Raw genomic sequence first — 14,181 nt, 5'->3', positions numbered from 1 at the left:
CAGTACTTGATGGTCATGCAATCATTTGAATCAGCTGTTCTGGTATAGAGGCACATTTAAAACATGCAGAGCAGGGGGGCCTGAGGACCGGAATTGAGAAGCACTGCCCTAAACTGTTAATTATTTAATTCCACTTAATTCCTAAAAAGGTTTCTGAAAGTTTGCACCCAAAGACATCAGCAATCTATTTCTACAGCAGTTTAATTTGAAAGTGGAGTAATAGAATATATAATGACTTGATATAATTGATGGAAATGAGTATTTGATCCACACGGCCCATTTAATTCACTTGTTGTAAATAATCTGTTGTTTTTGTAACCCTCAATTACACAGACCCGTTTTGCACATTATTTAACTTAACCTACCCAGTTGCCCATTCCTTTGGAGGAGGAGAAGTGCACTATTTTTTTAATAATTGCATAGTTTATGTTGAAAATGTACAATTGCTGTACAGTATGTTCTTTAATCTTTTTAAAAATGTATTTCATTCTAACTTTGATTTAACTGCCTGTCACTTTGCTGCTGTTGCACCAAAAGTTCTGTTCTATTCTGACCTATAAATGGACTTTGCACTTTACTTACTGTGCAATAAAAAAACTTTTACCCTGTCATAATCAGTTATGATAGGTTACATTGAAGAAATAATGATGATAAAATTGTTTGCGAATGATTGTGGATTAGGGGAATTGGAGATACCAGAAGGCACATTTGTGAGAAGCTTTAAAAGGGCCTGCAGGTCGTCTGAGATTATCTGATTCTGTTGCTTCCTTATTGTCTGACAATAAACTGAAATGGCCTCACCCCTGCGCCGACAGGACCAAAGTTGTGACCGGATTTATCAGGTTCCTCCAGATAGAGTGTGTAGAAATCAGGCCTGAAGGACAGTTTTTGATATTAAAAATTTTAAATCTGATGATAATTTCAAAACAATAATCTAAGAGTGATAATCCGAAAAGAAACACTATTGTAACATAAAATCTAATAACTTCACTTTGATGACTTAAGTGATAATCTGGAAGTAAATATTGCTACTGATACTAACCTTTCATTATCTGGCAGCTGCAGCCACTTCAGAATTGTAAATACTCTTTCTTCAAACGGCACATTTCTGAAAAAGAAAGATCGTGTATTAGAGCAATTTATTACCAACAATAATTTATACCAGGAGTTTGAGGTTTCCATGTTTTATTAGTGATTCTTTTCTTACTCAGGCTCATCAATAAAGAAAGCATGTAATATTAATTTGATATTGCAGATTGTAATGGTGACAAATGCTTGACATTTACTTTTTCCTTTTGAGTTTTATCTAGAACAATTTCTCCTGTTACTCACCATTTATAATTTTTTCTTCTTTTACAGATTTTGTGGCAATTGTCTTTGCTATCCCAAAATAGCTTATTGATTCTCTACAAGACATGTGATTCCGTATTTAGCTGTGCCTCAGAGTTCCTGTAAAAAGTGCCCCTGGCACAGCGTGTAATTGTTTCTCTGTGTCTTCCTGCTTTTCCACCTTACACTCAGCCAACTGCAGCAGATGACCCTTCATAAAGAACCTGGTCCAGCTGGTGGAGTTTATTAAAATTGAAGATAAGTCTTTCCTTTCCACTGACGCTTCATGCTTGCTCAGAATTAGTAGTTGCTGCAATCAAAGATTCGATGCATCTGACAGAGATTTCTTAGATTCTATAACTTTTGACCAATTAGCAATAAATTATCAACTGAAACTGGTATTGTATTATATATATTTTTTTGCAGAACTAAACTGGATGTAACTGCTTTTGAGTTTTGCCATATGATTGGATTGTTCTGAAGGGAGTTGGATTGATCTGAATCAAAGTTAAAATGTACAAGATGCATACAAATGGAACCAGTTTGTCTAAGTCTTGAGGTTTTAATTATCTTATTCAATGACCTTTCATTCATTTTTTTCTGGTAAATAGTCTTCATCCTGCTTTGTTTGTGTTTCTCCAGAACTCTGCTTTTAATTTTCCCCTATTGCCAGCTGAGTCATTCCAACCGTTGATCTTCTTCAGTGTAATCTGCCGTTAGCAGTTCCTTGTCTAGACCTTGTGTTTGTGTGTTACATTGATCTTTTTTATGCTACTTTGTTCTCAATGCATTTTACTATGAAACAAATAAAGGATCTAGGGTTTGATATTTCAGTGTTGTCTTTATTTTTGAGCAGTATAGCCTTAATTAACACATGTAAAATATTCAAGCCTTTAACTTTATTAAGTTTCGGTCAAACGGTAAACAATAAGTTTGTTCTGTGAATAACAGAAAAAAGTTTCATTCTATTACAATAATGTTTGTAGCCTCAAAACACTTTTTAAAACATTGTTTATAATGTTTGGCATTGTAAGCAGTACAGTCCATCCAGTTTTCTGTAAAAATATGCCTAATATATTACTTTCCATTGGTTTTGATCCAACAAATGTCAGTCTTATCTTACTTGAGGATGGGGGGAATAAGCCATGCATTGACGTCAAAACACATATGTAGCCTAATGAGTGTTATGAATATAGTGTAAATAGCTGCTATCGGTGTAAGAAATTATGATAAACAGAGCGTATTAGATTTCCCAAAGGACAAAATGTTAAGACTTTTGCTGATAAGGTTTGCATCTGTTGATGCGTTGAGGCTTCAGACATTCCCACGCAAAGACGAAAAGTCATCCTGACTCTGCCTTACAGTAAATCTGAGAGATAAAATATGTTTTGCTTTTTTACAGAAATTAGGACCGAGTGGATTGTGTTTGATGTGGCTACATCTTACGCATCATACGGCTTGTAGATGTCAGGAAAACTTCCGTTGATTTTGACATCCGATCCTGGCCAGAAAAAGGTCCCAGATTTTAGACCTTGATGCATAGCTGTTTCCCAAATCTGTTGAGACAAACAGGAGACAATAGTTTGCTGAAAGCTGAAGAAATTATTTTTACAAATCCAATTTCTACTACAATTGTTAATTTTGATATTTACAAGCCACAGGAAAACGTTTCCCCAGCCTTTTCTTTGCATCTAACGTTTCTGCTTGCTCTTCTTATTATCTTGATGTCAGATTATAATTAAAGGAGAACTATGTGAACATACACTAGTGGAAAACAATAAATACATACATCTTGGTAACACTTTATTTGAAGGGGTGTGCATAAGACTGACATGACACTGTCATAAACATGACATAACACCTGTTATGAACATAAAGAAGTCTTTATGAATCTTTATGACAGTTGTCATAAAGTGTCATTCGGTAAATAATGACATTTTTAATGCAAAGTTGCTCTAAAAGTTGCATGAAAAGTCCATTAAAAATGCCAACTTTGCATGATTTTGTAAATTATGATAATTTAAATCAAATTTCACATTTTTAATGGACTTTAAATGCCACCTTTAGAGAAACTTTGCATTAAAAGTGTCATTATTTACCTTATGACACTTCATGACAACTGTCATAAACATTCATAAAGACTTATTTATGTTCATGACAGATGTTATGTCATGTTTATGACAGTGTCATGTCAGTCTTATGCACACCCCTTCAAATAAAGTGTTACCTACATTTTTAATTAGAACAAAACATAAAGAAAAATAATAATTCAATAAAAGCTGAACTCCGAGTCTGCGTCAAACTTAGAAGGACTCACAGGTTGTCCAAGGTACCAGGCTGGGTTGTTTTTCTCATCATTGCCCAGGCTGAACGAGGCATTAAACACTGGATCGTACATATTGTTGTCAATCAAACCGTTGGATTCTGGATACAAACCCTGAACATGAAATAAGGGTAACATGAGAGATATGAAATTCTATCCAACATTTTCTTAAATACCAACTGCATAAATAAATGCTGAACTCCTGCCAATAAATGAAAGTCATGCCTCAATGACTTACTCAACCAGCATCTACTGGTGACTTAATCTATTCATCAGTCATGGGTGTGCGAGTAAAAAATGCAGTCTATCCAGATGTTGTAAAACTGTGACAGAAGATACCACGGGATTCCCTTGCGTGGGTTTGAAAAACAGTTTCCATGAGATTAGCTGGAATTTTCTGACTCAGAACTTAGAAAGATCAGAAAAGTTCAATCAAGATCCAGGAAAAGATGTACAACTGGAAAGTAACAGTATTACCTCTATGTAAAGTGCAACTAAATCCATGTGACAGAAACATAAAACTAGAACCCTCAGTAACATATTTAGAAAGTTTATCAGCAAAAACAAGTTGATTTGAGGGTTAGGTACACATTAGCATTCTGAGACAGTGAAACAAACTCGCTCCAGGAGACTCGTCATTATTAGTCCTTCTGCAGGTTTCATAATCTCAACATAAAAAAAAATATGTTCTGTGAAGACCTCAGAAATCTGTTAAAGAGCAAAACAGCACCATGAAGATCGAGGAATAGGAAGACAGCATACCCATCAGGTATACAGTTGTGAAGAAAATTAAAGCAGAGTTACATTATTTTAAAAGTCTAACTTCAGACTTCTCATTGTTCAGCTTAACAGATTTAAGAAGAAGCTTAAATATGTTGAATAAAATATGTCTCCTTTGTAGTTTATTGCCACAAGTCATGCAGGAAAAACAGCAAAAGTGGAAGAAAGTGCTCTGGTCATATGTTGAAAACCTACAATAACCTACGAAAACTTTTCATTCCCAGTTATGTGCCATTCAATATTGGTCTTAATGTCAAAATATGACATTTTGTATACATTTTTAAAAAGTGTGCATGGTTTTTGTTTTCAGTTGTGTGACTAACTCTGCCATAATCATTAACCCCAGTCATTGATAAGGTTATCGGTTTATATCTATGCATAAGTCATACCACAATCTTTCCTTGCATACTTTAATCACTACAGTTAGGGAAATAAATATGAATGTGCAAGTAAAACATGCAGTTTGTTGAGAGGTTGTTGAACTGGAATCAATGGAGATCATATTCAGAAAATCTCCAGGATTTTTTTTATTCAGAGCAGAAATATTAGACTAGAATGTAACATATTGAACATATTCAAGTAATTTTGCATTAAATATTGTGATCTAAAAGGTGTTTTATAAACATGTTCATGTAAACCTTTTACATATAAAATCCTGTAAACATGTAATGATGTATTTAATTTAGTAATTTGAGTAATTTCTATTTCTATACATACACAAAGTTCAGGCCTTTAGAGATGCACGAGTTCATAAATGTGTGTAGGTTTGTTAGTGCAGTTTTATGAAACTTTACCGTAACAATTGTGTAGTGATTCGGAAAAGTCTTGCTTGGAAATGCTGCCTGCATGTAGGGAGTCGATGTTCCACAGCTTTCTGAAGATGACATGCAGAACTTAATAATGTGGAGGCATGTTATTCAGCCAAAGTCTTCCTTGGAATGAGGGAACCGGTCTGTGCGTCAGTGTGTTCTTGTGAGTTTACATGTCATCACTGGTTGGCAACACATCAAACATTCTTAAAAGTACTGAAAATTCGATCCAACTCAAAAATACTGAATTGCTCCCAAAGGGAAATTAAATGTTACTGTAACTTAAAACTGACTTTCTTGGTCATTGTTTTCAATCAGAATCAACATGACTGGCAGGAAGAGGAAGTACTATTATTTTGTAAGTTTTTCTTTGGAATTTCTCCTGATCAGGATATTTAAAGGACTGCTTCATGAGACGAACATGCAGTATGTCATTTTCTCGCTGTACATAATCAGAACACATAATATTATGCTTGATATTAACTGAGTTTGTTCAAGACAGGGATGACATCACTCCATGTCTGCAGGTATCCAGCCCTTAGTCCATCCAGAGACACCAGCAGCAGCGGCTGTCGCTTAAAGCTATGAAAAAAGAAAAGAAAAAGAGAAAAATACAAAATAGAAGGAGAAGAGATACTTCAATTAATTATTAACATAAACAAGCTGATAAGATGCAAAGCTGCTGTAATCCAACATCGATGAGGGCTATAAGCAAACATGCATGCAGAGTTGATTACATCTACTTAACACTTGCATGCAGTATTGGGCAAAAGCCATAAAAGCAGCTTTTTATAACCATATTCTTACTCAAAATCTTTGAAAATATTTGGCTGCGGTGATGTAATAGCTTTGACTGTGTAAATACCTCATCACAAAATTGGTAAAAGAACAATCAATGTTATTGCATGTAAGAAGGCGTGCTGGAACCCCCTCATATCAGAAATGCACATTTACATGAAACATTTCATTTTTGAGAAAATCCAAGTGCAACTTTTGTGTAACGGCTTACCCTTCAGGACATTTAGGAGCTGACAAGTCGTCACATTGGTCCTCTACCCACTCTGTTTCTCCTACAGCCAATAGAAAACATGAACAGCGCTGAAGAAAGGGTGTATTTAATAACTGCATGTCACAGTATTATGTGCAGTGTGCCACATTTTCTCATGATGGATAAGTGATGGATCTACAGAAGAAGAAAATAGTTCAGTTGTCCTGTGAGTTTCTGTGGTTTCCCCCATTATATTCAATGTTCACAGTACTCTCCAGTACAGAGAGGTCGTATTGGAGACAAATACATTTCAACTGCAATGAAGTCAACCTTTCCACAGGCAACTCTGTATACGTGTCGATGTCTGTACACTTATTTATGAGCAGAAGGTCCCTTCTCTCTTTGCACAAAAAAAAGGTAAATGTTTTAAGTGAAATGAGGCATTTTAACCTCATCTATGGAAATGTTTCCTGTTGAACCTTTTGTAAGATCTGCAAAAGTGCTCAATAAGTGGGTTTCTGGCAGATCGTTACATCAACCCAGAAGACCACTCAGCCATTTTATTGTTTTCTAGAAGGTACTGTGCCTTGTAAACTCGCTTGTGTCCAAGTTTGACGTCAAATATGCACTGTCACACATTTGTTTCCACAGTGACACCATCTCAGCCTTCTCACAAAATCCCACAAAAGAGGACTGGATGTAAGAAAAGCAATTACCTTAGCTCATTTCAGAGATGACGACCCAAGTTTGAGATTTCAACTCGAGTTGCACATAAGTTGTAGAAATAAAACTAGAGGTTAGCATACAATTCAATTCAAAATTGTATGCTAAACTCATAAGAGTTGACTTGGGCTTCAAATAATAACTTATGAACATTTCAGGCTCATGTGGAGACACATTTTGCCTCCTTTATCAGAAACGGATATATATTTGGACACAGAAATCCGGAGGCCAGGCCTATCCTGGTGTGTGAACAGTTGGAAGTAGTTAAATCTGTCAAGTTTAAACAGCATTGCCCCTATTCACTGTGAGCTTCAAAAGATTCAAAATGCTTCAGAAATACCATGTGTAAAAATTGTGTGTATTTCCTTGTAATACTTGCCTAATTTATTTAATCACATTTTGGAAGTACCAGAAGGGGTCCTGAGATCCCTCTGGTCCCTAACAGAACCCTGCTGTTCAGTGCAATATTGTGCAGAACTGAAAAGCTAACATTTTATCAGACATTTTCATTAAGTTGCACAGGAATCTATTTAGCAGATCTAAACCGAAGCCTTTCCTGTTTCAGAGCCTCTGATCATTTATAGTGGTCAGTGAATGTGCTCCTCCTGGATTTCTGTAAAAATACTTCAGAAATGACTTGTAGCTCCACGTTGCTCTCCTGAAATGCATAGATTTTGACTCACTCTCCATAAGACAGTGAGATTTCTTACCATGACAAACGTGTTTGTAGTTGGTGCAGCAATCTCCTGCAGACAGACAACCATTGTCGCAGTGACATTTGTTCTCCGCCTGCCTCTTTTCACCACAGCGTTTTCTCGAACATTCCCACTGTTGGACTGAAAGGAACAGCTATGAGCTTACACACACTGCACACTAAGACAAAAGTAAAATGTAGAGAAGAATATTATTGTGCACTTTTGCAGGCAGGAAAAAATAGGATCTGTCTTATCATTTCATTCTGCATTTTACTCTTTCGGTGGTGTCTGAACTTCCTCAATTCACTGTAAGTGTTTGAGTAAAATCTGTGAAGCTGCCTGTCTTGGAGCCATGCAGATGTCATGGTAGTCATGGCAACAATTGTTTGTGGAGTTAACGTTGGTACCACATCTGCAGCCTGGGACTTCATTGTCAAAAGGTTCAAAGCATCTGTTCTTGCGGAGGTACTGAAAGAAACAGTTTTTATTATTCAGCTCATCTCCAATGAATTTGTTTAATAAAGAGGGAAGCTGTTGATTAATTAAATGGACAATTTAATTTATATATGTTAATAGAAAGTTAATAGAAAATAAGTAGTAAAGGAAGACAGCATATCTTTCCCAAATATGGTTTTCTTCCTTATTTTACTTCCTTATTTCCAAATAGTTATGTCATAACATCAGAAAATTGCTGATTTGATGTCATTTCAGTGGTTGATTATACTTTGCAGTTTTCTTAATTTGTTTCTAGCTCATTTCATGATTACATTGTTTTCAATGTTTTTTGGATTTTTTTAAGGAATAGCCATTGTTTTTAATATGAAGTAAACTTAAAGAACTCAATCTGTTTCTCATTGTGCAAAATGTTTTTCTTTTCAAATACATTAGCTTGATTTCTGAGGCACAGTTGGTTTTGCATAACATTGTCATGGCACAAAGAATAGCTCAAAGTGACAGTTGATCATTTGACACAGTTTCAGTAACGTTACGCTCATGTGAGATTGAGAGTCTGGATTATACACCCAGTGCAGAGCTTTTCTTTTCTCCTGGCAATGAGTAGGAGGAGGAAACCAGAACAATGAAAGTTACACTTTTGACTTGGTCAAGCAAGAAATGTTTCTCGAAAGAACTGGTTCATCTCTAAAGTTTGTAAATCCTTGATCATGAGTAAGTGTCTTTTAAATCTATGAGTCAGAGTGTTTGAAAAGACCTGATCTGTAAGAAATTGAAGTCACCATCAGCCTGAGCTAAACAAAACTCGTCTGACTCATTCGAGTCACTTGTGTTAGGCTTAAAATGTGCTGAACGATAGTAAACAGACAATTTACAAAGGTATGCGGTTGCTAAGCAAAACTCAAAGGCCCTGCCGCCTCCACAAAAACCTCACTCGTGAGTGTTTGGTTTCATGAAGTGGCTGGGCATGCAGCAACACGATTAGTTTCTGGAATGTAGAGGTGCAACAAAATATGCCCTGATTGTTTCTGGCATTACCTTCAGGTTTATCTTTCCGCAAGCCCAGTCCAAGACCCAATCCAAGGATTAAAGTCACGATCGCTGCAGCCACGACCCCAATCTGCCAAACACAAGCTCACATTATAGTTCAGTTTGAGCTTTTGCAAATGTCAGCCACAGGCAGTCTGGTTCACATGAGGAACATCCTGATGACAAGAACAGAAACATTCAAGAGTAACTGCAATATAGTCATCTATCGCTGATAAAATTCCTGTCATATCACAGCTGCAGGGCACAGTTCCACTCAGGAACATATGAATCCAATATTATAATTGAATTGTATAAATTCCACTCAGGAATGATAAAACAATTCAAATGTTGCTATATTTGAACTGGGTAGCAAAGGCCTAAATTATTTTCATAAAGAAATTTCTATGGGTCATTACTCCTCTGTTACTGGTGCATTAGAATTGATCAAAACTAATTTCAGTAATTCAACTCAAAAATGAAAATGTCATTAAAACAGAGTTGCATTATTTGGAGTATATGTTTGTATGTATATGTGATTATTGTTTAAAGCTAATTAAAGCCGAAATATATTTAATCTGTATATTGAACATCATTAAATAATTCTGAAAAAGAAATGCTACATCCAAGTTATGACCTACAAAATAATAAGGTAAGATTTCTGATTTGATAATTGACCAGCACAGAATTACACCATCTACAAGAGGACAATCTATAAAACACAGTTACCAAGAAAGCTGCCTTTTCACTGAGAGTTCTATCCAATGCATACTATACAGAAGTGGAGTGAAAGGATTTACTTTATCTGAACCCTGACAACAAATTTTTAAGTGTTTTCACAAGGAATATACTACAACAAATGCAAATCATCTGGCTTCCACAGACAGATTACCTCCATGTCACACCACTATGATTCAGGCAAAAGATGTCCTGACCAAGTGCACCTGCTCTATGCTAAAACAAATAATAATAGTAATGGGTCATACTTATCAAAATAAACACCAACAAACGCTTGAAATAAACCTGCTATTTTAATTCACATTATTTTTTGGAAATGATTTGTTGAAATAAAGTAAATTTTGATGCACATGAGGATTAATAATCGATATTTTACAGCATTTGTTCTGAATTGATGGAAGATTTCAAAAATATAAAGTATTTATTCTTCTGAATAAGAATTTCAATGCACAGACATTTTAAAATCTCTTTTTCTAAATCTTTTTGGCCTCAATAAACAAACATTGTTACATGTTGTAATTCCAGGCGTTGAAATCTTAGGGTCTAACATTTTATATCTCTGCTGCTGAAGTCAGAGATTCCCATCAGGAAAACCCAGCAATACTCACTATGATTTTCTTCTTGTTTTTCTGTAACCATAATACCCAGTCCATGGCTATAATGGATCTTCTGCTTTTACATTCATACAATTCAAAGACAGAAAGAGAGAGGAGGCAAGACAACAAATATATCTGTGCAGTGACCTCTGGACCAGCAGCAGGGAATAAAAGAGTAACTGATTACCAGAACTAAGAGATAACGTCACATTTCTGTGTTTATAACAATCACATTTCAAATCGACGATGTTCACTATCACACTTTTCAACTTCAGAGGCTCATTGCGGTACATGACAGAAGAAAGGGACCGCAGAACGAACACAGGAAGCAATGTGTAATCAATACCTGAGGCTGTAGGATAAAAGTTTGGGTTTTCTCTGCAAATGTCAGATTGCTGTTTGTCAAGCACAAAGATCAGTTACTAGCTTGGTACACAGTTAAGCGGTGAATCGTTTGTAAAAATAGCTAAATTTGTAAGAAATGTTGAATAAAATGGGATAAGATAGCACTGGTTGATCACAGTCATAAATCTTGGAGCTGGGAACAAATTGATAAGCATACACATTTTCAATAAGGAGATCTAAACCTTTGGACTGAAGGTTTGCTTGAAGTTGAATCAATAATAAAGCAAGTAAGATGGGAGCATAACAGAAAGGCCAGGCTGAGGTTAGAAACAGCAACAGACTAAAACAGGAATCACTTAAACTTCTTTAAAAAAATAATTCCAATTGTCCTGTCGCCGTTATAATAAACAATCAAGTTTCATTTAAAAGGTTTGAAGGATCATGTCAGTTTTTCCTTTCCTGACTAGCAATGGCAACATGTGGATTATGAAGGTGGTGACCAATCTTAGAGGAAACTATTGGCAAGTCAAGGAAATAAAATTTATTTCTGGAACACATTTTGTGCAAAAGTCATAAAATGAATGTGATGGAACATGCAGTAAAGCTAAAAGTAAAAAGCAAAAATAAATGCATTTACAAAACATATTACAAATGTGGTTTAAAACCGGGCTGCACAGTGGCACAGTTGGTAGAGCTGTTGCCTTGCAGCAAGAAGGTTCTGGGTTCGATTCCTGGCCCGGGTCTTTCTGCATGGAGTTTGCATGTTCTCCCTGTGCATGGTGGGTTTTCTCCGGGTTCTCCGGTTTCCTCCCACAGTCCAAAAACATGATTGTTAGGTTAATTGGTCTCTCCAAATTTGTTCTAGGTGTGAGTGTGTGTGTGCATGGTTGTTTGTCCTGTGTGTCTCTGTGTTGCCCTGCGACAGACTGACGACCTGTGCAGGGTGACCCCGCCTCTCGCCCGGTACGCCAGCTGGAGATGGGCACCAGCAACCCTCCCGACCCCACTAAGAGACAAGGGTGTAAAGAAAATGGATGGAAATGGATGGTTTAAAACCAACATTTCCAGAATGAAAAGTACAGAGGAGAATGTGTAGATAATCTTAGAGCTAAATGATGGGGACAACACTGTACATGGTTAATTTTGATGGTGCCTTATGCAAAGTCTGTCCAAAATAGTAATTTTTATTGACGTCATCTTAAATTTAAAATATGTGTTTGAGGGAGAGAAAAAAGATTAGTGTTTGGTACATCTTATACTCAGGGCTGGAAAATGTGAAATCTTTATGGGTTCTAGATTTGTTGCACAAATTAAAAATATTGCCTTTATACTAACTCTCTAATTTGCTTGCTGATGTAACTTCTCCTTATAAACATGTGTGTTCCAAACAAATAGTTGACTTTAAGTGTAAACCCACCGTGTGCTCATCTAGTCTAAACACAATCCAGATGGGGCCCACATGCAGCTTCCTTGTGATTTAGACTCTTCATGGTTCTCCCTTTTCTGTAGCTTCTTTTCAGAAGGTTAATTCTGTGACAGATGAAGATTCCAAGTAACTTTCTTTCATTTCAGAGAAAGGGAATAGTTTCACAGAGTAACTTCACAACTACGAAGCTCCGGTATGGGAGCTGAAATTTACTTTCAGCTTGATTTTAGTCAAAAGTACGTCATAAATCTAGAGCTACTGTTAAACAAAGCTGTCACAGTTAAAAGAAAACTAAACAGCCCTGATGCAGCAGATTTATTACAGCATGTTTCATGCAGAGTAGATTTTTTTTTTTCATTATTATTTGTTTGTTTTTAATGTGCCACAACCTTTAAGGTGGAATGCCGGATGAAAAGTTTGAGAAATTCTAAGATATGTAATGTTTAGTTGGCCACTCGCCATTGCTGTTTGTACCGACACACGTTGTCAGATGGATACTTAGAGAGGCCAACCAAAACACTTTGTTTTTATATGTCCATGACGTCACTGTGACTGCCAAAGAACGGCCTCTTTTTAATCTAGTTATATGAATTCAATGTTTCCAAACTAATGTGTCAGGCCTAGTAATATTTTGCAAGTCTCTTACCTGTGAATCTATCCTTTGATTGGTTACGTTTTTCCTTTTCCTCAACGGAAAACGTATCTAGTAAACGAATCTGCAAAGTTTTTTAAAAAAGCAGAACTGAGATCAGCACTTTGTGATGTCCTCTCCACAAGGTTGAAATCGTTGCCTTTAACCCACTTTGTAGCTAATTTAGCCGTATGGTTAGCTTTATCTTTCATTTGAAATAATGTATGGTTTCTTCTTCTCCAAATGGCCTTTTAATCCATGTTGGCGCTGGACTCCCAGTGGATGGAAAAATAATCTCACCAGGTTTAGTCATCTTCACAAAGTCTTTTGCTGTTGTTCTTGGTTGAAACCCAGATTATTCCCCAGAATATAATCTATGAGACAAATGGCTGGAAATTCCCCTGTTGTTTATATTCACATAATTGTCTGTGAATATCTGTATCACACCTTCCGGCATCTGGAAGTTATTCCGAAAGATAAACTAAACTTCCTTGTGTGATCTCAATTTCCATGATGGCACACAAAGAGGCACTGTGTTTGACACGTTGCTATATAATAAATCTAAAAGTGTGGCTCAAGGTAATTTAAATGTTCTGTACAAAGTAATGACATCCTCAACTGGGCTTTCTCAAATTTCTTAAATGCATAGCAAGCTCAGTGTATGTAATTGTCTGAGTTTGCAAAAATTAATAAAAGTGTTCTGGAAGAAAATAATCAATCTCTTATTGTTACACTTTAAAAATGATGCTTTCTATATCCTGCCCACAGCTGGGTCCTCAACAACTCCACACAGAACTGTTACATCAAAAACCTGGAAAACGTTTAGTTCAAAGCTTTCTTTTTTCTTTGGTTGGTCTACAAAGGTGTTTGGAAACCAGACCAGTGAATGACGTAGGGTTTAGTTTCATTATACAAACAGAAACTTTAAGGAATGTCTCCAGAGAAATCGAAAATAAACAAAGACCTTAGGGGAAAAGGTTTGTAATGTTTCTGGTAATCCACCCATCTACAGCAAGGCAATCTTATTTTTTTCCATTTTTACTGGTAGTTACAAACTATCGGAGCTAACCCCTGTAAACTGACAACAGTGCCTTCAATGAGAAAGTGCACACAGAAAGTAAATGGGATTGTTTTATCAATATAATCCTTATGTACCGTAGATCCACAGCACTTACCTGGTAACAGATGTGGAACTAAAATGCCCTTTGGGAACAGGACCCACCCGAAATAGGATTTAGGTGCAGTATTTTTCACATGAGCATCATCACAGCACATAAAAATAAAGAAGTTCATTGTAAAGTGTCATTTTGAGTTATAAT

The 14,181-nt window shown here is 36.1% G+C and overlaps 1 protein-coding gene across 2 annotated transcripts in view; it reads right to left on the bottom strand.

Annotated features, from left to right (window-relative positions):
* LOC103472798 (venom phosphodiesterase 2) overlaps positions 1-12,354 on the bottom strand; it is a 33,480-nt gene extending 21,126 nt beyond the window's left edge. Inside the window, exons 1-10 of one of the 2 annotated variants that reach the window (XM_081612309.1) lie at positions 10,473-12,354; positions 9,139-9,220; positions 7,663-7,788; positions 6,251-6,311; positions 5,726-5,823; positions 5,227-5,306; positions 3,647-3,766; positions 2,776-2,885; positions 1,043-1,108; positions 802-874 (exon numbers count right to left, since the gene is read on the bottom strand). In XM_081612309.1, coding sequence (XP_081468435.1) covers positions 802-874; positions 1,043-1,108; positions 2,776-2,885; positions 3,647-3,766; positions 5,227-5,306; positions 5,726-5,823; positions 6,251-6,311; positions 7,663-7,788; positions 9,139-9,220; positions 10,473-10,517 — 861 coding nt within the window. In that variant the 5' untranslated portion in view covers positions 10,518-12,354. The remainder of the gene's footprint in view (positions 1-801; positions 875-1,042; positions 1,109-2,775; positions 2,886-3,646; positions 3,767-5,226; positions 5,307-5,725; positions 5,824-6,250; positions 6,312-7,662; positions 7,789-9,138; positions 9,221-10,472) is intronic. The other variant, XM_081612308.1, reaches the window with a different exon arrangement.
* Positions 12,355-14,181: the final 1,827 nt, after the last annotated feature.

The sequence above is a fragment of the Poecilia reticulata genome, chromosome 11, assembly GCF_904066995.2.
Source record: "Poecilia reticulata chromosome 11, P_reticulata-male-v2, whole genome shotgun sequence".
Classification (NCBI taxonomy): domain Eukaryota; kingdom Metazoa; phylum Chordata; class Actinopteri; order Cyprinodontiformes; family Poeciliidae; genus Poecilia; species Poecilia reticulata.
Note: the sequence above shows the minus strand (reverse complement) of the source record. Positions and strands in the feature narration are given on the sequence as shown.